Here is a 26,422-nt window from a genome sequence, read left to right as displayed (position 1 = left end):
CCCGTCATTTTAATTCTGACTCCATTTATGGAGCACCAAGCAAGGATGGCTTTTTAACTTAAGTTTAGATCACGGATTTTTTGAACTCTTATCAAAAAGATGACACTATGATGTAACAGTGACTAGCCTTTCCTGTCTGTCAATTCAACTAAAAGCAAAGAAAACTGCCAATAGTCTCGGTCTAAAGCATTTCTCACAGCCAGGAGAATATGGTGTGACAGACTCATACCCTATGAAGGGCTTTGTCATCCAGCACTAAATGTCTCTGTCCAAAGGTGTACCCACAATTCAAGAGAAGCTATTTATCCTGTAGTATATACAACACAACTCCATTAAGGAAAAAAGCAGCTTGAGTTTTACAAAAAAGGACAAGGACACAGAAATATATTCTTCCCATGCCTCAAAATGATACCATCGCTCTTAGAAATTTCAGAGGTCAAAATCACTCTAGATAATGAAAAGCACTGTGCCAGTGACGCTGTGCACACTGGTCAAAAAGAGGCTTAGATTTGGACTCAGTATGAATTTAAACAAATGAATGGTAAAACTAAAATGTGTGATTTCTTTTTTTCTTCTTCCCCAACTTACAAGGTCTGTGATGCAGAGGTTGCAATCACGGGCATCTTAGAATCAGAGAAATAGGGTATATATTAAAGGCCAACTATTTGCAAGACTAACCCTATGTATTTCAGCTAAAATATAAAAGTTACAAAATGACAAAGAATAAAACTCTAAGGGCTTAAGTCCAAACTCATACCTACCAAAAGAATTATAAACATTAGGATATAAATATGAATCCTTCAGCACATAATCGGATATATTAAAAAGCATCACTATGACAAACTAAGTCAATTATGGCTAGAATATCTTTAACATAGAAAATCACCCTTTGAAAGTTGCTCACTATCCAATAAAATAAAGGAAATCATATAAAATCGGAATTTAAAAACTATTTTTGATATAACCTTTCTAAAGTTTAGCAAACAGGAAAGATGTCATTTATTCCATTGTATCTATGACACTATGTCGCTAAGTTACAAGAAAAATTTAAATTATTTTTCTCCAGTTACCAAAAGACTGTGGTGAACAATTAAAATGAGCATATTTGGTAATGCCTGGTAACGGAGCTGAGGTTTCATAAGTAGGAGGTGATGCTATGTCCAAATGAGACACTCAGTGTTAGATGAAGCCTCAGGAGGTCAATTGGTGCAGCCTGTAAACCTATGCCTAAATCCTCACTCACTTTTGTTAAATGACTATTCTCTTAGTGTCTCCTGTGACGAGGAAGTCAGGAGGCAGTGCATTCGATGGCAGACTGGTCTCATAGAAAGTTTGCTGCCCTCTTATATTGAAAACATGCCTCCCGTGACTTCTTGGGAGACAAAGTCAGTGGAATCAAACTTCTCTCCCACAATCTAAGTCTGGAGAACGTGTTCATATTCTTTCTTGAATTCTCTTCCCAAAGCTCAACATCCCCACTTCCTCATCTATCTTATTCTTCCAGACCTAGCCATTTACCTAGATTTGAAGTATCAATTTTTGCACAGGAGGACATTTATAAAAAAGTATTTCCTCCTGTGCTTAACCACATCACTGTGAGACTGTACTGAGGACCTCTTGCTACTTTTGCTCTGAATTACATGTTTGGGCAGGTAGAGGCCACTCTGCTGTTGGTAAGCAATGATTTTAGAGTCCTCACAGGGTGAAGGGGAGGGTTCAGAGGAAGGATGGGCATCTACGTGGGAGCTGCCAGGCCCTGTGCTGGGGGAGCCTTAGGAGAATGGCTTAGGGCAGATGCAAACACCGCTACTGGAGTAAAAGTGACTTTTTTGGTTTAGTAAATTTGTTTTTTAAATGAGTACATTTAAACTTTTTAATTGAAGGAAAAAAGAAGTGAAATAAGAGGGAGAGGGTTGGGGGTAAACAGCGGAAGGTATAAAGGAAGCAAAGGAAAGAGGACCAAGGGAGCCAAGAGCATCCTGGCGGAATCTACAGAAATAAAGTGAAGAAATAAAGGGCAGAATTTCTGAACACAACAGTGGAGTTTGGGAATTTTAAGAGTGTCAAAAGCAGAGGGAAGGGGAATCAGTGGGGGGAACAGAGGTAGCTGAGGGCGGGAGGGGGGTAAGAGGTGGGTGATCTTGTCTTACCCTTTGTTTAGTTTCTGTGTAGCCTGGCAGGGAGACATAATCCCCAGTCAGCCCACCTTGCTGCCTGGCAGGAAAGGGCATAGCATAGAAAAACACCTTTAGTGGCAGTATATAACTCACCCCCCTGCCTGGAGTCGTACCCAGGGGGCTTTGATCTTCCCACTGCCCCCCTCAGCCGTGTGTACTTCCAGAGAGCATCTGCGAGAGCACTTAGTTCACTACAAAGTGCTATGTAAATGCAAGGTACTGTTACTTGGAATGTAATGATGGTCCATCAGAATTTCTACTGGGAGCAGTGGGAGATAAAAAAGGAAGAGTACGCTTATCAAGTCTCACAAAATGACTCCAAAAATAGCCCTGCTGCTCTGAGTTCTGTCTAAAACAACAGGCATGAGTGAAGTGACTGCGGAGAGGCAGTAAAGATTCAGGGATGCCGCTGACTGGGAGAGCGGAGTACTGCTGGCCGAGCAGCACCAAGGAAGGAATAGACTGTGGGAAGGGGTTTCTGCTTTCAAAAGCCATTTCCCTGCAGGGAAAGAACAGTCTCTTCAGCAAGGACACCTCACATTTATAAAGAAATGTAGCTGTTAGTGGGAAGAAAAGACTCTTTTTCTACAGATACCCTCGTCCTCTTCATCATCACTACTGAAGGATCTAAACTCCTCATGTAACTGGATGAGGTTCAAGCGTAAAGACAGAGGCTACAGTAAATTATCCCAACTGCTGAACTGAGGAAACTGGAAAAATTCAAACTATATCTGAGAATGACAGCGATGTTGTTGAATTAAAGGAATGATTCCTCATAACCTGAGCATCATCAGCTCTGGTCTGTGAGTGACTTTAAAAATCTAGAAAGCTAGATTACATGTTGAAAATTCACTTGATCAAATTTCAGCGTCAAATATAAAACATCAAGGTCTTAAGTGTCCCCAACTAAACTTTGTAACCAACTATCACTAAAAGCCCATGGAATCACCACAGTCTCCTAACATGATCTAAGAGTCTCTGAATCCACCAATAAAAATTAGCAGTATTCAAGATCCTTTAGAGAAATACGCATTAATGAAAGCCAAGAAAAATGTTTAACCAATGAAACTACTAAGCCACTAGCTATTCACCAAAACCTCTTCTTACATTACAGTAAAATTTTAGCAATCGCTCCCGCTACGAGGCTCTTGGTCTGGGCAGCCTGAAAGCCTCGGCCAGAGGCGGGCACTGCTCAGGGAACATCACTCTAGTGAGCAGTTTTGCAATTGGCCCCCTCGGAGCACATGGACTGGATGCTGAAGCACTGGAGTGACAGGAGAGCTGCAGTCATCACTGTTCAGTCGGCTAAACACACTGTCAAAGCACAGCCCCTAAAAGTCCTCAGCAACCTGGAGGCCAGAGCCCTGAGGGGGAAGCCTCCCACAGCAGTCGCTACCCAAGACCACCTTCTAGCATCAGACCCCAGCAGCAGGACTCACTAGGAATTTATGAACACCTCTGAACCAGGCACCTGAAAAATGACCCTGTGCCAGCACTGAATGAACCTCTTTCTTCCCTTTTCTCTTCCTTCTTACTCTATGACCTTCCTCCATTTCTTCCTCATGGCAGAAAAACGGGCAAAATACTTATGCAGAATCCATTGTACTTACTAAAGTTGTGTAGACTTTCCATTTAATTTACAAAAGAAAAAACTACATTAAAGGTCTTATAATTTTATGGAAACAATAGAATGAAACTACTCTGTGAATGTGTGACCTTGGATTCGTAAATATTTAAACAACAGTTTCTATCTGAACATTACTCAAAGAAACACCAAATCAGACTATTATCTTAAAATTATGATATTGCTTATTAAAAGAAATTATTAAATTAGTATACCTTTTAGGCGGTTCCATCTGTAAATTCTTACCTTGAATCCATCCTTCTTGTTTTTTTCCAACCCTGACCATTCTCCAGGCTGAAATTAATTTTAAGAGAAATATAAGTGACCTGGTAAAAGGGGTACCTATGATTTCCCAATCCTGGACTCTAAGGCAAGAGTTTCCAGGTAGGACATTGAATTTAATTTACATAATAGGGCTAAGAAAATTATTTGGCTCTAATTACAATACTATTATTCTGATAACAAAACCAGACCAAAGATAAAACCAACCCTTTTAATATCTTCGATGCACTTAATGATGTAGCTCCTCTTGATTGCTTCTTTCACCGCATACGCATCACTAAGGATTGTCAGGTGCTCTTCCAAGGCTTGCTGAATAAGGCTACTGGGCAGGGTTGGAAGATGTGCCAGCTCCCAGAGTACATCTAACACCTGCAATGATGCCACACAAGATGAGCCGGCCCCAACATCAGTAAGACCACATGAAGTATTTGTAGCTGGAAAGATTAATTTGATTCTCCTGCCTTTCCAGAAGTGGTCTCAAAGCGAGCCTCCCGGCCTATTCGTCCGATCAGACTCAACAGCTTCTGTCTTACTCGATCACTTTCAGTCTCCCAGCTCTGGGGAATGGAAAAGACCAGACAATCCAATTTTATCAAATGGGCAAAACTTTACATTTGAGTTAAAAAGGTTTAACAAAGTAAGAAGAGTACATTTAGACACTGCCAAGGCAGAGGGGGGAGACGTCAAAATGAGCTTCTTTTAGAAAAACTTAAAGCAAGCATGGTCGACTGGTTACATACCTTCTGGATGAGAACAAACAAATGATTAAGCTGATCTGAATTAAATTTGACAGCTGCTGCAGCAATAATAGTATGGATGTTCTCGATCACAGTAGATGATTGTCCTGACTGGAAAAGGAGACCGTGGAAGAAAGTTACATCCTGCAACTTGGAAAAACCCTCACACTTCCCCCCGAGCAATTGATAGAAGCAAAAAGCAAAACAGCAAGATAAACTGATTCTAGTCTGATCAGCATTCACTTGCTTGATAACATGGGGGAAACTACAGGAAGCAACCATTGTTAATGGCAATCAGTTGACTTTGTTCACATTTCTAGCAGCATTAAATCTTTAAAAAGATGAGAATAAAGTTTTTAACTTGACATACTCATTTCAAGAGAAGAGCGAAATATTTTCAACTCGCTGCATAAGAGTCGAACTGATTACAGAACAAACATATTCGCTTCCAGCACTTTATAAATGAGCCTGAGGGTCTCAGCTGAGAGTTATTTCTACCTCATTTTTTATTTTGCTTCTAGATACTTTATGACTTCAATTAAGATTTATTTATCCCATAGGCAGTAAGTCTGCTTCAGATATGTAGGCCCTGTGGTCAACCTTACAGTCAAAACTCATTTTATAACCTCAAACATGACTCTATCATACCTTACTGCTCACCATGACTTGAAAGGCAGAGACTTTTTTAGAGTCAGTCCTCTAAGAATCTGCTCAGTATCTACTATGTACAAATATTCATTGAATGTAGTAGGGATATACAACATATACATCATGGTCTCTAATCTTTGACCTTATGTGGATTCAAAACTCACACTCACAAAAAAAAAAAAACAAAAAAACAAAAAACAAAAAACAAACTCACACTCACACTCACAAAAAAACATCATATGAGAGTATTCAGCTACAGTTGACATGGAAAGCACGATTTATGGAAGCCAAGCCTGTTTTCTTTCAGTCTTGCACCTAACTTTCTGCACTCTGCTGCCTTTCCTCTACTAGCTATGCTCCCATGATGTTCTACCCATGAGAGGTGCTGTTGGGAGATGAGGTCAGAGGAAGAATGAAGTGTTGGTCCGTGCCCAGGGAGTAGACACAGTGCTGGCACTGGTGGCAGTGAGAGATTTCAGCAGCCCTGGTGGCAATGCCACCTCTTTGGCACCCCAGCATCTGCAGTGAAAACACCTCCCAAAGCAGCTTCCTTTCTTAGACTTCACATCCCCTTTCCCCATTCTGTTACTCCAGCATTCTTACTTCTCTCTTTTGCCCTTCCCCCCCAGCAACACCTTTGTAAACAAGCCCCTATATCCAATTCCCTCTGAAATACCTAGTAGAACTTCTGCTTCCAGACTAGGTTCTGAGTGATGCCGTGACTAAGGGTAGAGTCAAGGTGAGCTTCAGGCCTCCTTCTGGCTTAGCAGCTAGACGAAGGCTAATACCATTACTGAAATAGCCTGGAAAATGACTAGGTGCTGACCTACTGAATTTGAGATGCCTATGAGATGGCATGCATGAAGGCGCAATAGTTATGTGTCTAAGTATAAGGCACTGGACTGCCAAGAAGAGGTCTGAACTGAGGACACAGTTCTTAGTGTCAACAGCACCCAAATGCACTCAAAGCCGCAGGAGGAGAGGAAACAGCCTCAAGGGAGATTACAGACTGAGGAAAGGGATCAGGTTTGCAAGAAACTAGTATTTACAAAGTAGAACAGAGTAAATAAGTTGGTAAAGGAGACTTAGGGTGCCAGGAAAATGGTGGGGAAGTGAGTCCAATGGACTATTAACAAAGGGAAGGAAAAGAAAAGGCAGGGGTGTGGTTGATTCTGTAGAAGACACAGTCTGTGAACTCAGTAAGCAGGACTCATCCTCACGTAACACAACTGAACAGGAAAAACTCAGCCATGAAAACCGATAAGCAAATAGAGACTGACAAAAGACACACGTTCTAGTGCTGCCACTAATGGCTGTGTAGCCTGCAGAATGGCTTTTCATTGTTTAATTCTGAGAAACGAGATGTGGCTCGCTCAGTTGTTCCTCAGCTTCTGCGTAGTGCAATCCCTTTTCACATACACAACTTTGACAGAAGCCCCAAACTGGCAAACAGATTTGAGTAGAGCTGCTGTGGCTGGAGCAAGATAGAAGTTCCATTTCCCTGCTCATTCACCACCCTCCTCCCTCTCCTTCTGACAGAAATGTTGGAAAGAGGCAAAAATAATTCTGATCAACTTACCTGTATCTTCCAAATTTTAGTGAGTTCATCTAAAGACAATTTACTGCCCAAGAGTTCAATAATCCCTTTTATACGATCACAGTATTGTGCTTGGTCTATGTTGCCTAAAAGAGACACCCAAGAAGCAGACAGATACAGTGAACACTGACTTTCTAAATACAAGTCTATTAATTCAAAGCAATATTAACTTGCTATAGCATTTAAAGGCTAATACAGTCAAAACATTTTCATATTTTTAATATAAAAATGTGATATTTATAATTATGTCAGGAAATGCCTTTTTTTTTTTTAAGCAACTTACCTTCTAATGCAATTGACAGAACTGAGTTTTCAACCAGCCAATCTAACAATCTGTCTGTATCTATAGCATTCTTCACAGATTTGGATAAAGTGCTATCTTCTATTAGTTTAGTTACCTAAAAAGACAGGATTGTTGTGAATGAATCTAGTGCAAATATGCGTAACCAAAATCTACACATATATGTACACATATCCTGCAACTTTTACAGGATGTATTAAAGGCCAGTTACTGTAATACGTTAATAGACTACTTATGATCATGGAGCCAAGAATGGTACTCCTAGGGATGGCTCAGGGAAGAGCATCTGACCCAAACTTCAACCAGGGAACCACTACTAAATTGTATTCCTGGGACCAGAGAGAAAGTACCAGTCCCTCCCCGGTAATGGGGCTGTCTACGGTCATGATGTCTACCACATGAAAGATGTCACTCTGGAGGAAGAGGGAAAACAAGGCTAACATGCTCAGAAAAGTAGGGACAAGACTTGGAAAGAGTCTTGGCAGTGGTGAGGTCTCAAATTCTAGTTCCTGCCGCCCAGACATGTCCCATCCTTATATGGTCTAGCTACTCTACCCTTCATTCATGTGAAACAGGTTAGCCTTCCTCCATTAAATTCCTCTTTTGGCCCCGGATGGTTCAGAGAGTTTATTTCACTTGCAGCAAAAAATTCTAATTAATACAGAACTTCAGGAAAAATAACTGGAATTATGACTGAACTATACTGGCTCCACCTATACTCACCAAAACCAACTATGTTCAGATGAAGTTTAGGAAGCTATAGGATAATACTTCTAGCATTTTGCTTAGATCAACAGTTGTAGTCATTTTGCGTTTGTCCCAACCCCAGTGAGAATGCTTGGTTAAAGGAAACACCTATCTGAAACATAACAAGTAAATCTCAAATGGTCTACTCCAAGGAATTATGTTCTAGAAAATTTCACATAAACACTAAATATTTCAGAGAATGAATTTTGACTGTAACATATATAAAAAGATCACATTAATAAACAATTACAAACCTGTATAACATATATATGATCATTGTTACCTTTTTTATATGATTATAAAAAATCATCCTTCATTTCCCAACATTTTTATATTAATGACCATAAGTTTTGGCAGAGTTTAAAGAGTCCGTGCTTTAGGTCTTCTGGAAAAAAATGCAAAACTTACTTCTTTGAGGGAATTCATTTTGGCGCTAAAATGTGGTGATTTTAACATGCGCAGTAGGATGTCTAATCGAAGGTCGTCTACCACGGTCACTAGATCCGGCTGGAAACGCATGCAGAGTAACTTGATGGCAGACAAGAGCTCGGGGATGCTAACCAATCTCTTTTATTAAAAGCACACACAAACAAAAAAAGGAACCATGAAAACATTTTGATCCCAATTCTTGTAACACACACAGGAATACAGGACATTTTCAACAGCACTGTTTGGTGGTATCTGATACTTTATATGGTCAATTAACTAGTTTGCTTTTAAACAAAAGTTAGCATACAAGTGAGCCAAGGGAAGGGTCCTGTGAGAATTTCAAGGTCAACAAAAATAAATCATGTTAAACTTAAACGTTAAAATTGCTTTAAAACAACTTTGGATAAGCTTGTAGTATCGAATTATTTTAAAGCTTCTTCAGTGCTATAACCAGAATATGATCTAAATCAACACGTTAGTAAAATTCTGAATGGTATCCCTTACTGAAATCTCTAAATTCACTCTACTGATAGATTTAATACCTACCTGATGCTTCAGAATATTGGTGCTTCAGAAAAAGCATTTTTTGGTTAGAAAATATGTTAATATGATGTCAGTTGTAGAATCCAAAAGAACAATGACATGTGAACCTCGCCCCAGGTCCTGGCCGTGCTTCCAAGGACAAAAAGGTGCTGGGGCCTACCTGGCTGGAGACAAGATTTACCTTGTCTTTGAGGTCCTTCTCCTCCACGCTCCGCACATCCTGTATTGTAGTAAGGATGACCGGGTCTAGCATTGGCTGCAGAACAAAAGTGCTGCACTTAATAAAGACTCCTGATTCTGCCCCAGAACTAGAGAGGAAACACTTCTTCATTTGCATTTCACACAGGAGAAAATGCAATGCAAAGATCTCAATTCCAGTATCAGATGCCACAGCTAGCTACTACCATCCCAAGTAGGCCTTTAACTGACTCCATACCCCAGCTTCTTTGATATCACGTGGGTGCAGTCCCTGTCACTGCTACCCTTTAAGGGTCCTTTTATTTTTTTAAATGTTTGGTTTTATTTAATTTTTAAAATTTTTTGCCAATAGAAATTTGATATTTCTATTTTTTTACTTCATATTGTTATTTAAATTCTAGTTAGTTAACATACAGTGCAATATTGGTTTCAGGAGCGGAACTGAGTGATTCTTATAAAGGTCTTTTTAAAGAGCAACCAAAGACACATAAACTAAAACATGAAGCACCAGTATTTTTGTAATAAAGTGAATATTTTGCATTCGATTTTAACAAATTAATATAAGCATGGAGCACCAAAAAAATGTGCTACAATATATATTATTTTTGTGTGCTTATGTAAATAAGGCCTTAAATGGAGACTCATACAACACAATGTTCCAGAAAGGTAGCATAATCAAATAAGTGACTCTAAATATTACGTGAGATGTAGGAAAATATTGGCTAGGTCTAAATGCTCACTTCCATCTAAGGAAAATGATTTTTAAAAGTTACCTGGTGATAAGAGAAGACACAATATTTGGCTGCCAAAGCCAAGAAGACATTAGCAATGAATTAAAATGACATCAGGAAATTATCCAAATAAGAGTTTCTTCCTTTATACAAATGCCCATTGTATAGAGAGGACTGGGGGCTATTAGTCCGCAACACTGGCCCTGCTTCTCACAGTGGCTGAGATATGTAGCAAGTGGTAGATACAATTGTTAGTTTGTTAAGTGATATGATGTGAATATGGTATGAGAATAAATTCATGGCATGAACAGATTGCTGAATAAATGTAAGGTTGGACAGTCTGATAATTAAAATAAAGTTAAATATGCTTTGGTTGGAAACTCAATACTTTTTACTGTCTATTAAATTTGAAAAATTCTATCAAATGTAGAATTTCTAAAGAATGTAATATTAATTAGTAGTTGGAATATTTATGCTGAATTTCTTTCCATAGAGCAATGCATGGGTAAACAGCATTTAAAAAGCTAATCCTGGGATCTCTGGGTGGCTCAGTGGTTTAGTGCCTGCCTTCAGCCCAGGGCGTAATCCTGGAGCCCCGGGATTGAGTCCTGCATCGGGCTCCCTGAGTGGAGCCTGCTTCTCCCTCTGCCTGTGTCTCTGCACCTCCCCCCACCCCTGCTCTCTTTCTGTGTCTCTCATGAATGAATAAATAAAAATCTTAAAAAAAAAAGCTAATCCTAAAAAAATCTAATCCTAGCTCTGATTAGTAAAAGCCAAGTATTAAATTATTAATAATTGTTAAATAAATCATTTGCCTCTTATACTTTAGTGTTTCAACTACAAAAGTAATGATTATATTAATAAGCTGAAAGAACACTACATGTTTCTAAAGTACTTAATATCCAGAATGAAGAAATACATAAATAGCCATCTGATTTCATTTAAAAATCTTGCAAGTTTACTCTGACATTGAAAGAAAGCACTTAACACTTAGAAATGGTAGAAATTTCCGAACCTACTAAAAGGAAAATCTCATCTTCCTTGTTAAAATGGCCCTAATGAGATATAAACAAGGAACAGTGCATACAAAAACACTGCTCTCAAGGACATGATGCTTTCAAAGTCATTTATAGTGACTTAAAAAAAAAAAAAAATCTGTGAAAGTTACAGGTTTCATGGACATATTTACAAAGAAAATAAAAAACGAAGGTATTTCAAAGTGACACTTCATTCAGCAAAACTTGTTAACTGAAAAGGAAAGGAAATAAGAAAGCATAATAGGCCTTAAGCATTAGAAAATGGACACGCCCAGCTTCGACTACTGGATAACCTATAGACAGTATTACCATCTGCAGTAGCAGGAAATCAGAGATGTGCCGTTAGGCTACTCTTCAACAGTCACTTAGCTAGTAAGCCAGCCCAGTGGGTTGCTCAACACTGCTCTAAGTTAATACATAATGGCACTGAGTCCTTAAACAATCTTGTGAAGGGAGCTGGAATGTATGCAGCCTATTCTATAGGTAAGGAAACAAAAATACATGTGATCATATGTAAATTATATTTGACAAAAGGATATGTTGAAAAGGGAAATAATCTTAAATATGAGATGTCTCCTATACCTTAAATTATTAATCATATTTTAGTTATCTGCTAATTTAGTTATATTTTTACTAGAAAAATTGCTATTCTGAAACAAAGCAGTTACTCTGGATTAGGTACAACTTTGAACAACCTGATAAAAAGATAATGGTGACCGCTGGTGTGTTTTAAGTCCACCTTTCCAAGTGGACTCATCTTACCTGAACCACGGAGGAATTGAGGTACTCCGCACACACCCCTAAGGGCTGCACCAATGCTGACACCGCCTGAAAACAAGGACAGTACAGGTGAGACATCAATGTGGGAGGGCTTTTTCCTTTTGGCATTCAACAAATCCTTTTTAATATATCAGAGACCATCTGGAATGGTAACTTGATCAAGTCATGAATGAATGACCAGGCAAACCATACTCCTGGACAGGAAGAATTGATATAAAGATGTCAATCCATTTAAACTATTACAGAAATTTAGGGATGTCTGGGTGGCTCAGAGGTTAAGCATCTGCCTTCGGCCCAGGGCCTGATCCTGGAGTCCTGGGATCGAGTCCCACATCAGGCTCCCTGCATGGAGCCTGCTTCTCTCTCTGCCTATTTCTCTGCCTCTCTCTGTCTCTCATGAATAAATAAATAAAATCTTTTAAAAAAAACTGTTATAGAAATTTAATGTAATTTAAATTATAATATGTCAATAAAACTTCTTTGAAGGACTGGATGAAAGATTTTTAAAGTTTTACAGAATACTAAAAATTTTTATTTGAAAAAGGAGAGAATAGTTGAAGGAATGAAATGTGTCTTCAACAACAAAAAAAATCAAAAATTTCCATGAGGAAAATTATAAAACTTTACTAAAATATATAAAAGAAGGCCCAAATAAACAAAGAGATGCCATGTCTATGAATGGGAGGGACCTTTATGGCAATTTTCCACACACTGACCTATATAAATTTAACACAATTCCAAACATGATCTCAGTGGGATTTTCTGCAGGACAACCTGACATGTTGACTATATTCAGAGTCAATCTATGAGAATGATCAAGAAAATATGAGAGAAGAAGGATGTTAGGCAGACTGGCACTACCAGTGATGAAAACAGTGGAGCAATAGTATACAAATGGGCAAAAAATGAACAGATGAACAAATTACTTAGAAGTTCAGGAACACACATGGGCTTTGACATGTGATAGAGCCAACACATCAAAGTAGTAGAGAAAACTGGGATTAGTCATTAGAGGATCTTACAACAATTAGTTTTCCATTTGGAAGAAAATGAAATTGGATCTCTATCTTACATGATATATAAAAATAAATTCTAAATGAATTCAAGAACTAGGTATAAAAAATAAAACTGTAAAAGTATAAAATGAAATGAATATTTTTATAACTTTGAGATGGGAGAACACTTCCTAATTTCTTAAGCCATTAAGGAAAAAAAATCATCTACATAAAATGTGAAAGCTTCTATACAGCAAAAGATATCGCCAATAAAAATAAAAAGAGAAGGGCAGCCCGGTGGCTCAGCAGTTTAGCGCTGCCTTCAGCCCAGGGCGTGATCCTGGAGACCCGGGATCGAGTCCCGCGTCGGGCTCCCTGCACGTAGCCTGCTTCTCCCTCTGCCTGTGTCTCTGCCTCTCTCTCTCTCTCTGTGTCTCTCATGAATAAATAAATAAAATCTTTAAAAAATAAAAAAATAAAAAATAAAAAGAAGCAAAAGACTGGGAGAAGAAATTTACAAATACATAAAGTAGACATGGCACTGATATGTTGAACACAAAAAGAATTCTTGAGAGTAACGCAACACCAAATTAATCTAAATAACTAGGTCAACTTCTAGAAGAAATGCAAATAGCCAACAATCACACTATGAAATGTTCAAGTTCACAGGAAATCAGAGTACTACAAATTAAATAATAAAATGCTATTTATGTCCATTATAATGAAAAATTAATGATGGAAAATATTCAGTACTAACAAGAGAACTAGGAAAGAAGTTTATGGGAAAACAGACTGGTACAAGCGCTTTGGAAAGAGACTTAAAACTACTGATTATAATTAGAAAATGTATATAATCTTTAACCCAGAAATCCCATTTTTCTAGGAATCTGTCCTTCAGAAATGGTAGCATATGCTCATAAAGACAAATTTATATGGGAAGCTCTCTGTAAGAGCAAAAACTTAGAAATAATCCAACACCCATTAATAGATGACAGCATCATAGTACAACAGTTGCAGGGACACATGAGAGCCGTTAAAAACGATGATAGCATTGACCTGGAAAGATGTCCACAATATGCTGTTAAATGAAAATATGCTACTAGGTATAGTTTGATTACAATTCAGTTTTAAAGAAAGAAAGAAAGAGGAAAAGAACGGGTGCAGTTATATTTTACATAAATTTAGGAAAAAGTCATAAAGGCTATGCATTAAAAACGGGTAGCTATTACCTAGCAGGTAGGTATATACATGTGGAGTGGGGGGATAGGCAACTTTCATTCTGTACTTTGTACAAGTATTTTTTACTGAGGAATTGTGAATGATGTTTTCCTCCAGTATTTTTCAAATTCAAAATTATGTAAATATAAATGTAAATGTAAAATGAATGCATTTATGTGTACTCAGTGGCCTCAATTTATTCTAGGACATAATCACCTCCTTAACTGGTTGGAAAGCAGGCATTTACTGTGAAATTTTAATCCTACTTGTTTGCTAAAATTAGAGTCTCAATCTTTGGGAATCTCTTTCTCCTATGCCTGAATTTTATCATCTCTTCAAATGCAACCTAAACAATACAATTCTGTAATGAACTGCAGCAAACAATACAGTTGTTCTGAAAAATGGTCTGACCTAAGGGAAAAATCCTGGAGGAACCTTTAACCTCAAGACATTTGATCATAAAGAGGGTAAGCCCAGACTCCTATATATCTATCCTTAGCTAATTTTCTACCAAGTAGGCTAGAAACTTGGGATGCCCTGTATTTTTTTTTTCTAACAAATTAACTCTGCCAGAAATTAGTGAGTGTTTTAACATTTAAAAAAAATGAAGCTAATTTCTGATATGGTCAATTGACCTATATAGCCAGTTCTTGAGAAACAAGTAAACTGGATAAAACCTTCTTTCTAAACAGATTTTTTTTTTTTTAACAGTTTTGCTTCTTACATTACATTACTACCTATTATATTCCCGGTCAATAGTCACTTCTAACATGCTTGCTACATCCAAATGGGGATCCAAATGACAGCCTAACAACCTAGTTCATGTCAGGGAAGGAAGGTAAGACACTCCCTCCCTGGTCAGTGTCAGAAGTATCTATGAACTGGCAGACATCTGATCTTTCAGGATGAACAGCGGGTGGCAAGATAACGTCAGTCTCTCTCCTGGATGTTAGTATTGCGCTCACCCAAAGATGGACCAAGGGAGTCAGCTGATCAGCTACGGTTCCAGGGGAGTATCTGCTGCTCTAGGTATGATACTGAATCACTCAACACATTACCTTCTGTTAGGATCACATCACAGTAGCTAGCACTGTGCCTTACACATGGCAAGCACATAATGAGTAGTTGATCAATTAATTAATTAACTAGAAAACATAATAAAGTCTCTGAGTTACAAAAAGGTCAGCACTCTGTGAAAAATTAAAGATTAAGTCATTCCCCTTACAAGGTTTGACTTTTTTTTGAGAATATGAAGTCACCTAAAAAAAGGATGGTATTGCACCTGAAGGATGAGTCTAACTAAGCTCCCTCAATAGCCCATTGTTATCTATGAATCGCTGTAACACCAAAAAGCTTACTAATGACCTTAAAATGGAATATTTTGTGCCTGGCACTAGGAAATACAGTGTGACGTGAGCCATGCCATTGTTCCACACCCATACACTCATCCCATATATCCCCTGTCCTAAAAAGGCAAGGTAATTTCATATAACCATAACAAATTAAGAGACAAATATCATAGGCAAAGGGAGATGAAGGGAAAATGAGCAAACACCCTACACTGAAACTGGGTTATGATTAGGAGCAAACATGTCTTTGGTTATCAGAACCATGGAAACTGCTCCCGCAGAGATAACTCACATGGTAACGTTTCCCTTACTCTGTCCAGACCGTGTCCCTGGGGTTACATACCAGCCCAAATAAAGTGAACTTGCACTCTGGGCACATTTAGTGGTTTAACTCACCCCAAGTTCTATATCTTCTGAATGAAGCTTGGCTTGGATTGCTGCAAATCCACCTAATTCTCCAAACTGAGAAGAAAAAAGGCACAAATTTTAAAATGCTGTACATTAATAATTTAAGCAAGAAGCGAAGGCTACCATTCTTCCCTATCAACATGCTCCCCATAACACAGATCTTGAGAGAGTCATCACAAAAATAATTCTAATGTTTCTGGGATGGACTGCAGGAGACCGACTAAGTCCTAAAGCTGATGTTCTGTATAAACAGTACATGTGAAAAAAAGGAGGCACTACAGAATCCATCTCCTTAGGAAAACATATCCTTATGACTCTCTCTAGCTGTCATTTACCTAAAATGCTAAACTCTAAGCAATCTCATTAGAAGGAAAACATGACTGTGTTAATAAAAGTTGTATTACCTTATTTACCAAATCCACAACCCATCCATGAGGCTCCTGTGAGAAAAGAAAACAGAAATTGAGACGGTAAAATGAGAACTTCCCCATTAGCCCTTGTAGTTCTTTTAACCTCAGGGAAAAGTTGGAGGAAAAAAAAATATTAAGGTTTGAAAAATATTTCAAAAGGCTTTTCTAAATGTTTCTTAACATTTAGAATCTCAGACATTACCATATGCAATTTTTGGAGTCTGCGAGTCTGCTTGGATGGCATTACTACAGCATGGAGCATTCAAGCATTTCTGGGTAGCTGAGAACAGTTGTGTAAGCTCTCCAAGGTGCAGGAACTTGAGTTAAATTCTCTAAGTTATATTGTAGAAATTAAGAATTACTAAGTTCAAGAGTAACCAATCCCCGCCAATAAAGAGGTTAAGCTTCAGTTCTAGCCATCCCACTAACTGGTGCTCTGGAGCACTTGCTTTCTTTTCTCTGCTTTTCCTTTTTGCTTCCCTTTTCTAAGCATTCACTGTTCCTGGGTGCTGAATACCATTCTGGGGGAACAGTGACTAGGGAGAGATGTGGTCCCCGCTTTCATGGAGCTTATCCTATAGCAGTGTCAACAAAAACAGGTAAACTAACACATACCTAACATAATTCAGTCTGTGCTTAGTCCCACAAAAGGAAAAACCACAAAGAGGTCCTCAAATGAGAAACAGAAGGAGCTGACTCTGCGGAGAGTGGTGGTCACAGAAACCCCCTCTGAAGAGGTGGTCTTCAAGCTGGATCCTATAAGATGGGACCGATTTAAGCCATTCAAACAAGTTCAGGCAGAGAGGCTGAAGTGGCAAAGGTGCCATTTGGGGAAGGCCATGAAGGGGAACCAGGAAGGTCTTTCCCAGCTGGGACACAGCAGGCTGGGGAGTGGCACAGGGGAAGCTGTAGAGAGAGGCAAAGTCCAGGCCATGCAGAAAGGTGCAGACTGTGATTGGAAGGAAAGCAACAAAAGTGTCTAACCCAGGAAGTGGCACATTTTATGTTGTAAGATGACTACTTTTGCAGTTATGTGGCAGATGGAATGGAATGGATGCACATGAGCTAAAGGAAGAGGCCGCAGCTGGAAAACTAGTGAGGTAACTAGTTATAACATGATGGTGGCAAAAGTAGGATGGAAGGTAGCAGAGACAGAGAGAAGGAACTGAATACCTTTGAGATGAACTTCATGGACACGTTTATGGCTGGAGGTGGGTCCTAAGGAAAGGGATGAATCATGGGGGACTACAACGCTTCTGGCTCTAGGACCTAGGTAGATGGTGATGCTGTTTACTGACGGCGACAAGAAGGCAGGCTGGGAGACAAAAGGAAGCCCCACTGCAGGCACACTAAATTTGAGACATCTGTGGAGTGACCAAGAGGAAAAAGCTGGCTCCTCCAGTATGGTGGGCTCAGAGAAGAGGTGTTGGGCCACAGAGAGATGAACTGAAGGGCCATCAGCACAAAGATGGCATCTACACCTGTGAGGATGGAAGACGGTTCTTAGGGAAAGCATAACAACAAAAAGACGGCTCTGGGTCAAAGCTGAATGGAGGTGAAGTTATCAAGAAAGGCCATGTGCTAACTTACGGAGTAGGCAGCCAAGCAAGAAACTGTGGGAAGGAATGATTCTGGGGAGGCAGGAACTGACAGTGGCCACTGCTCCTAATGGGGTCAAGAGATATTTCCTGTGGCTCTGAAAACATGGAGGGTGTGGGTACCTTAGCAAGAACAGTTTCAGTGGAGTGAGAAAGAAAGAAGGCAGACTGGCACACTCTGAAGAGTTCATGGGGGCTTCGGTGTAGTTACCCTAAACACCTCTACCTGAAGATCACTAACACCACCAGACAAAAATGTCAAAAAAAATCTTTTAAAATATACATCTGAGTTGGCACAAAGTGCTTGGAAGCTGAAAACAGAGAAAAGCACAAATCCTGTGAGGTAAGCAGACTCTGAGGCCAGGCCATGGAACCCTGGTGAGCTCTGACCTCCATTTTCACAGCCAAGGCAGGGCTGGGAGAGTAAATGGAGAGAGTCACATAAAGCCGAAGTTCAAAGGTCTACCACCTTGGTGTCAGGTGAACTGAAAAAACTCACCTGCAAGAAAGAACGACAGGGAAGCTTGCCTACCTTGACTCTGGTCCTGGATGGAGGGTAGAAAAAAACTCTAAGAGTCTGTAACCACAGACTTGCCTCACACGGCTGCCCCTCTCAAATTCACACTGGTTTTGGGGCACCTGGGTGGCTCAGAAGGTTGGCTGGCCGGCTCTTGGTTTCAGCTCAGGTCATGATCTCAGGATTGTGAGATCAAGCCCCAGGTAAGGCCCTGCACTCAGCATGGAGTCTGTTTGAGATTCTCTCTGTCCCTCTTCCTCTGCCCCTGCTTACACTCTCTCTACCTCTAGAATAAATAAACCTTAAAAAAAAAATTCACACTGACCTTATGGTCTGAAATACTTTAAGCTGAGAATTTATTCCAAAGTGGTCCCAGATTGTAGTGCTCCCAAACAACTGGAAGAAGTAAAGGTAAACCCTCTATGAAGGAAGGAACTTTCAATTCAGGCTCAAACAATTCTCCTAGATTAAAGTCCAAGAAATATGACTTCATAGGAAAACAAACACAAATGTCTAATTTTTTTTTTATATACACATACAGACACAAAACAAGTTAAAGCTAGTAAAAGCCAGCAGGATCAGACCTGTAGATATCAGACACAGAACACAAACACAAAGAATGAAACATGAGGCAAAAACATGAGATAAAAATGAGTAAACAAATTCAAACGAGAACCAAATAGAACTTATATAAATGAAAAGAAGTCCCTGAAAGTGAAGACTTCTAATGAACAGGTTAGACAGCACACCTAATATGAACAGAACCACAATTAGTGAACTAGACCCCAGATCTAGAAATGATCACAACTTGCAGCATAAAGACATAAACAGATGGGAAATATGATCCAGGCTAAGAGATACAAAGGATAGACACGAAGGTTTAACATGTATCCAACTGAAGTTCTTAAGAAGAGAGGCAAGTGGGGAAGAGGCAAGATAATGCCTGAGAATTTTCCAGACCTGATAGAAGATATTAATCCTTAGATTCAGAAGCCCAATGAATCTGAAGCAAAATAAAACGAATACCACAGTTAGTCAAGGGACAGTCAAATTACCAAACATTTAGGAGAAAGAAGACATGTCCAAAAGCAGCTGTGGAGAAAAGATGGATGTCTTACAAAGCAACAATGGTCAGACCAACCACCAACTTCTCAACAGCAATCATCAAAGCCAGAAGACACTGACATAGTGTCTTTGACATTCCAAAAATACAACCATCAATCTAGAATTTAAAACCCAGTGAAAATATTCTTTGAAGCATGGGAAAGAGTAAAAGTTCAGGCCATCAAAAACAAAGATTTAACCACCAATGGGCCCTTACCAAAGGACACTTTCCAGGATGCACTCCAGAGAGAAGAAAAATGATCCTAGCAGAAGAAATACAGAAAAAAATGGTACACAGTGAGACAGTACACAAATATGGCTGAGCCAAAACACCACATAAAATAACAATGATGGTATCTGTCTGAGGGTAAAGCAAGACAGGAGAGGACTAAGACACTGCATGATAAAGACAAAGGGACAGAGACTAAGTAATTCAGGTGGGGAGTGAGCACATGAAACATTCCAAGGTCTTTATGCGCTACTCAGAGGAAGATAAAGATATTAATGAAATTGTGATTTTTGTTAATAAGTTACATTTCTAGGGTAATTAGTAAAATAAGTGGGAGGTAAGAATGCAGAATCTTCTCTGGTGGGGTGTGGAGAGGAGGAGAACCATGCTGAAGCTAGACAGGGATGTGGGATCAAAGGCAGAATTTTTAAAGCTGGGAAATACACGAGCACGATGTACACAGTGGGAATGATCTGACAAAGAGGAAGAGACTGAGGATACTGAACAAAAGGACAGAAAACCTTAGGAGAAAAATGCTTGAGAAGCCAAGAGGAAAGGGGATGATCTCGGGCCTGTGTAGGAGGGAGAATCCCTGTGAAGTACTGAGAGCAAATAAACAGACTGATCCTTTTTGGTCCCAGATGCCGTGCACTTAGATTCAAGGGAAGAGAAGGAACATTTGCGGACTGCTTATGACAGTGAACCCCCAGGGTCAATGTTTCTGTAGATAGTTGTCATCCGACCCTCACAACAAAACTGAAGATGAGGTTTTAATATTTGGGGAAGCAAGACTGTATACAGTTATAGAACATAGACGTTGGGGTTGGATTACGTGGGTTCTCTCTGTGACTAGATTTGTTGACTTGGGCAAGGACTCAATCTCTGTGCGCCTCAGTTTCTCATCCATGAAGTGGGGTCAAAAATCGTACCTCACTCACAGAACTGTTGTGGGGAGCAAATACCACAGTGTTCTACTCACTGCCTTTTCCTCTGGGCCCTCATCTCCTTCCTTCTGAAGGACTGCCTGACCCTCCAAGATGGCACTGGCCACTCCCTCCTGCAATTCATGTTCTATGATTGCATCTACTAATTACTTACCGAAAGTTTTTGCTTTTGTATTTCCTCCACTACACCTTAAGTTAGGAGCCACAGCTTTTAACTCTTTATATGATTGCTGACTAAACTTCTGCTTCAACTAAAGGAATGGACAAGTTTTCTATCTACTCGGTTGACTCCTTTCAACTGTTTCTCAAAAACCAAACAGAGTTCAATCAACAGTGTTTAAATTATGTACTCCTTTTAATGTTATTGGGCACACTGTAAGCCTTTAAATAAAAAGATAATAGGTTCTTGGCTTGAAACAACCCCAAAGCTTTAATGTTCATGGAGCTTAAAAGAAAATGATACATGAGATTATCTTCTAGATTACTTTTTCTAGGCATAATTAGTCATTTCAATTTCAAATGCTCTAGCCTCTCAAACATCTCTGAGAAACTGGGACACCCATTAAACTGGGGTTTTGACAATTCAATAAATAGGGCACTTGATGTCATGCAGTCATTCTGCATTTCACTAAACATCATTTCAAATCTATAAAATTCTTTATGATGTGAGTTAATAGCTGTGGAAAATATGCAATATCTGAAAAAAAAGTTAAGCAATTTTATGAGCCATATGGAATATCTGTCATTCTTCACAGACTGTTTTAATCCTTCCATGTAAATTTTTATAGCACAGAAAGTTTTTCTCAATACATTTCTCTATAAAATGACGAAACAAGACCACATGTTTACCTTTTGGAAAGTAGACACAGGTGAAACAGCAAACATATTTCCCTCCCCAAACACTTCTGTCCAATTCCTTTGAGATACTTTCATTCTGTTTTTAAAATGGTACTCATTATCAGGATTGAAAGCCTAGATCCAAAGAGAACAGAGAAGCACTATTATTATCTATTTCTATAGCAAAAAATATTAGCGTTAGAAAAACAGAAAAATAGCCTCAGACTACTTAGGTAATGGAATCTCTCAAATATCCCAACAGCACATGTTCCTGAGCTAGTGCAGGGGAACGGATGAATGAAGCGGAGCTCTCTTATCCTGCCCAGCATCCACTCTGAGGGAACACGGGGTGCACGGCCAGGTGTCCTGGAGCTGCCCCAGGTACAGCCAGGCAGCAGGGCTGTAAAGGCCCCTGCCTTCACATAGCTACTGTAACTACTCAGGGAAAAAGGCCAGAAACCAAACCACAGGAACACCCCATGTGAAAGCATTTATGATGTGAATAATCAGGAAAACATGAGGGAAAGCTATTTAATTATCCTAAGAGCTGAGAAAGCTATTAAAATTAGAAAGGTATTTCACTAAAACTAAAAACACAGAATGAATGGTTGCTCTGTTTTTAAAATACAAAGTAAGGTTCCTAACAGCTAAATTAATATCTTTAACGATATCATTATCACTTGTTATTAAGTCAGAGGATAGTAGGTAGCTTAAACAAAATCAAAACACAAAGTACTTCATTTTAGAGATACTATACCATTGTAAGCACACCCAGGAGACCAGTGGGAATCGGGTCTTGTTTTATTCTCTCTGCAACCAGTTCTATTAATAGCATCAACATGTTGTAGATTCCTTCATGAATTTCAGTACCCCACTTGTGAACAGCACTCGAAGTCAGGAGCTACAAAAACAAAGGGCGCTTTACAGTCTAACTTGAAAAGAAAAAGTCTATTGTTCATCAGTTCAGTCTTGAATCAAGAGATTATTACACAGTATATCACTTTTATGCAGATGACTTGCTTTAAAAGACCCATAGCTTGCAGCCCATCTACTTGCTCAATGATTTCAAAGTCAACACTGAGTTTTGTTTTTGAACACTGATTCCTTTACACTGAAGCTGTTGGTTTAAAAGATAATTTTCATTTGTTTCTCTAACTTTTTGTTATTACTAAGGGAGGTCAAGTGATGTAGAGCAAGTAAGAACCTGAGACCAAATCTGGGAGCTACTACTGTTCTCTAGCTGTATAGCCTTAGACAGTTCCCAAAGGCTCAGTTCTCTCATATCTAAAGAGTCAAAATTCCTACCTACTTCACACAGATGTGGTAAGTATCAAAAGATAGAACAAATGTGACACTGTTTTATAAATAGTAAGGAATTAACATACTATGGCTGCCACTATTAACCAATATTCCTAGAATCTAAGAAATGGATGCTATATTTCATGATTTGAATATACACATTCTTGTTGCATTTTTAGTATCTCAGACACAAGACTTTATCTTTCCACCTGTTGACCAGATGGCAGCCAGACTTTGAATGTGAAAAAAAAATTTAGAAATATTTTACCAGATTAGTTTGCTTATATTTTCCTTTTTGATATGTATAGAAGTAACATTCAATTTTAAAAAATGTTTAAGCAAATCTAAAAGAACCCTAAGTGATCAGCCATTTAGCATTTTATAACTATTTTTCTTAAATATAAAACACAAAACATACAACAATGGTGCATCTTACACTCAGCATCTTAGATTTGTTAAAAAGGAGGGGAAAGGTGCATAGATGAATCTAAAATAATCATCAGTGGATTTCTCCAATCCTCAGTCTAGTCCTTGGGGAAATCTAATGCAAGAACAACTTGCCGGAATGGGGAATGAAAAATCAAAGGGTTTCACTTAATAAAATAATGGCAAATTGGCATGGTGGTTTCATGTTTTTGTAAGATTTCCCTTCAGAGGGAAAATACTACGCAATAAAAATTCCACCTTGGTCACACTGAGAACCCCTTAACAAGAGCAGCCTGAAAGAACCCAAACTTGTTTAGCTGCAGAGAAAAATCCTAGTTCCAGATTTTCTAAATACCAATTAGCTGCACTATTTGCTCAAACAAGCAATAACTGTAAGATTGATTTTATGTAAACCAACGAGTTACCTTTTTTTTTGCAAGAACTTTTTGCCTAACTATATCTTCTTTCTATACTTAAATAATAAAGCAAAATCAAGCAGAAATCAGCATTCAAGAAGTGTCATGTGACCACAAAATAAAATGTATGTGGATTCCGCACCACTCCCTCTGTTGCCATCTCATCTGTTCAGTTTTTTTTACGATTTATTTATTTATTTATTTATTTATTTATTTATTCATTCATTCATTCATTCATTCATTCATTCATGACAGACATAGAGAGAGGCAGAGACACAGGAGGAGGGAGAAGCAGGCTCCATGCTGGGAGCCCAACGGGGGACTCGATCCCAGGACTCCCTAGGATCCTCCAATGGCAGGCGCTAAACCGCTGAGCCACCCAGGGATCCCCCTCTGTTCAGTTTTTAATGTGGAAAAGGAATTCTACCTACCTTGCAGAAGAGGGGAGAAAGACAGACAGCCCTTTGTAGGGAAGCTATGCACAAGGTTTAAACAAATCTATGCACTATGGCCAGACCTAGATTTCCTTTTCTGCTTGAGCACACACACAGTAAAGAATCCAGGTTGGCCTGACTGAAAAAGGTGAAGGAGGCAGACACGACAGCAGTGCCCCGTTGGTGCGCCTTATTCATATGGTTGCGCTTATTACTTACACCCTTCCTTCTAATGAAAAATTTGAGGTAGCTTGTAAGAAAAGCCAAAGGAAGAGGGTAGAGGGATAGTCATCACACCAGGAAACACAGTTAAGGGAAGTGATGCCAATTATATAAAATACTGAGTTTTCTGGTAGCCAAGTCTAAAGGCACACAGAATTCTGTAAATTAAATTCCGATTTAATTTTTTTTAAAGTATGCTTTATTTATGGGGAGAAACTTTTTAATAGCTCTAAACTGTAAAGAGAATTTAACATATACAGCTTTACATAAACAACACCGAACAATGTAACAGAGGATACCCTTGTGCTCTAACAACCAAGCAACCAACCCCTGGACTATTTATTTCACTATTACAAACAGCTGAGGACACAATATAAAACGGTTCTCTGAAGTGTCTCTGCATAAAGTTACAGTAATATACTCCAAACATGTAACTTGCTGGTGACTTGCATTGACACAGGGCTCTCTGGATCTAGAGATCACCAACCTAAAGGTTCTTAACGCTGATATATCTTCCATGACTCTGAATAAAGTTGCATTTTCTTTCTCTGTAAATTTATGCATACAGCAGAATGTGTCATAGTATGGTACATTATAAAAATTCTATTTTTTAAAAAATTACTATAATTCTTTTTTTTTTTTTTTTTAAAGATTTTTATTTATTCATGAGAGACACACAGAGAGAGAGGCAGAGACATAGGCAGAGAAGCAGGCTCCATGCAGGGAGCCCAATGTGGAACTCGTCAGGACTCTAGGATCATGCCCTGGGCCAAAAGCAGGCGCTTAACCACTGAGTCACCAAGGGGGTCCCAAAAATTACTATAATTCTTAACAGAATTCCTAAGAGTTTAAAATAATTCTAAACGATAAAATGGTAGATGGATTCACCCAAAATGAAAATAAGTCTTGATTCCATGTAATCTCTGCCCAAATGACAATTTTAAAGGATTTTGCACTTTTTTCAAAGATGCAGCTGTTTTTGTTCCTAAAATGAATTTTGGTATTTTTAAAGCCTTGAATCAAGGGAGATTCTACCAAGATATAGATGGGAATAATAGTTTACAAATGAACAGTTTATTTTACTGGGTTTTAAGATAAATACAATCTTCACCCATCTGTAGAATTCTAGTGACTGCCTTGCATATGGGAGAAAAATGGATGTCAAAACCCAGAAGGACAAGACAGCAGGGAGACTCATTCATTCAGTAAAGATTTACTAAGCTCTTTCTCAGAGGTAGGCACGGACTATGCGCTGGGGAAAACCACAGTGTCTATAACATTGTCCCTGCTCTTTGGGGGATTCAGGGCTCATGTCCTGAAAAGGGAATCATGCTGAGTTAGACTGCTTTCAGAAACACAAGTCCTGTGATCTCCTATTCTCCCTGTTAAGAAAAATTGCTTTATAAGCGATGTGAACGGAAGGGTTGAAGCACATCACTCTACCTCTGATAGAGATGCTGCCACAAGCAGGCCATTTTGCCATGAAACATACTCAATCTAATTGAACTTTGTACAGTTTAAAATGCCTGCTTCTGTCTCAGCACAACAATCAGTTTAAATGGCTTGTATTCTGTAAATAAGCATTATGTTTCTAAATGCCCTAAGCCTCAGTTTAGTGTGATATGTAATTTCCAAGTATAAGTAAGTCTTAGCCTATTCTCTGACAATTAAAGAGAAGGAAGTAAAAGTGACAGCTGCCCAAAGACATGTGCAAACAAATACAAAAGTAAATCATTCCTAAGCCCCAAACTGGGAGCAAATTTGTTCATAGTAGGGGATTCCTCAGTTGAACAAGACTCAAAAACTGGTCTCACACAAAAAACTGAAACTAAAACAAAAAGCCTATTCACCCCCCCACACACACACAAAAAAAAACAGACTAGCACATTTTTTCTTACCTTTTTAAATGCTTCAGGCATACACCTATCCATAAATCTTTTACAATTCTCATCAGACTCGGAAAGACCTTAGTAAAATAAATGAAACAATATGCCTTACTAAGATTTTAGGCAGTTTGCAGAAATCATATATATCATTCCAAATTCATATGCATGGAACTATTTATTTACAGAAACACTGATTCCCAAGGGATTATTAAAAGCAGAATATATATATTCTGATGAAGGAACAGGCTGACAGTCACAGTATTAGTGTATCTGTTACCAGCACAATACATCAATATGAA

At 38.8% G+C, this 26,422-nt stretch overlaps 1 protein-coding gene across 3 annotated transcripts in view; it reads right to left on the bottom strand.

Moving 5' to 3' along the window:
- USP24 (ubiquitin specific peptidase 24) overlaps positions 1 to 26,422 on the bottom strand; it is a 137,241-nt gene that overhangs the window by 78,349 nt on the left and 32,470 nt on the right. For all 3 annotated transcript variants that reach the window (XM_025427762.3, XM_049110405.1, XM_049110406.1), the window contains exons 3-16: positions 26,136 to 26,203; positions 22,198 to 22,341; positions 21,453 to 21,575; positions 16,206 to 16,241; positions 15,790 to 15,855; positions 11,814 to 11,879; positions 9,267 to 9,341; positions 8,522 to 8,680; positions 7,349 to 7,463; positions 7,048 to 7,151; positions 4,824 to 4,931; positions 4,545 to 4,640; positions 4,291 to 4,452; positions 4,048 to 4,095 (exon numbers count right to left, since the gene is read on the bottom strand). In XM_025427762.3, the coding sequence (XP_025283547.1) occupies positions 4,048 to 4,095; positions 4,291 to 4,452; positions 4,545 to 4,640; positions 4,824 to 4,931; positions 7,048 to 7,151; positions 7,349 to 7,463; positions 8,522 to 8,680; positions 9,267 to 9,341; positions 11,814 to 11,879; positions 15,790 to 15,855; positions 16,206 to 16,241; positions 21,453 to 21,575; positions 22,198 to 22,341; positions 26,136 to 26,203 (1,370 nt within the window). The remainder of the gene's footprint in view (positions 1 to 4,047; positions 4,096 to 4,290; positions 4,453 to 4,544; positions 4,641 to 4,823; positions 4,932 to 7,047; positions 7,152 to 7,348; positions 7,464 to 8,521; positions 8,681 to 9,266; positions 9,342 to 11,813; positions 11,880 to 15,789; positions 15,856 to 16,205; positions 16,242 to 21,452; positions 21,576 to 22,197; positions 22,342 to 26,135; positions 26,204 to 26,422) is intronic.

Source organism: Canis lupus, chromosome 5, assembly GCF_003254725.2.
Source record: "Canis lupus dingo isolate Sandy chromosome 5, ASM325472v2, whole genome shotgun sequence".
Lineage (NCBI taxonomy): Eukaryota > Metazoa > Chordata > Mammalia > Carnivora > Canidae > Canis > Canis lupus.
This window is presented reverse-complemented; position numbering and strand designations above follow the sequence as displayed.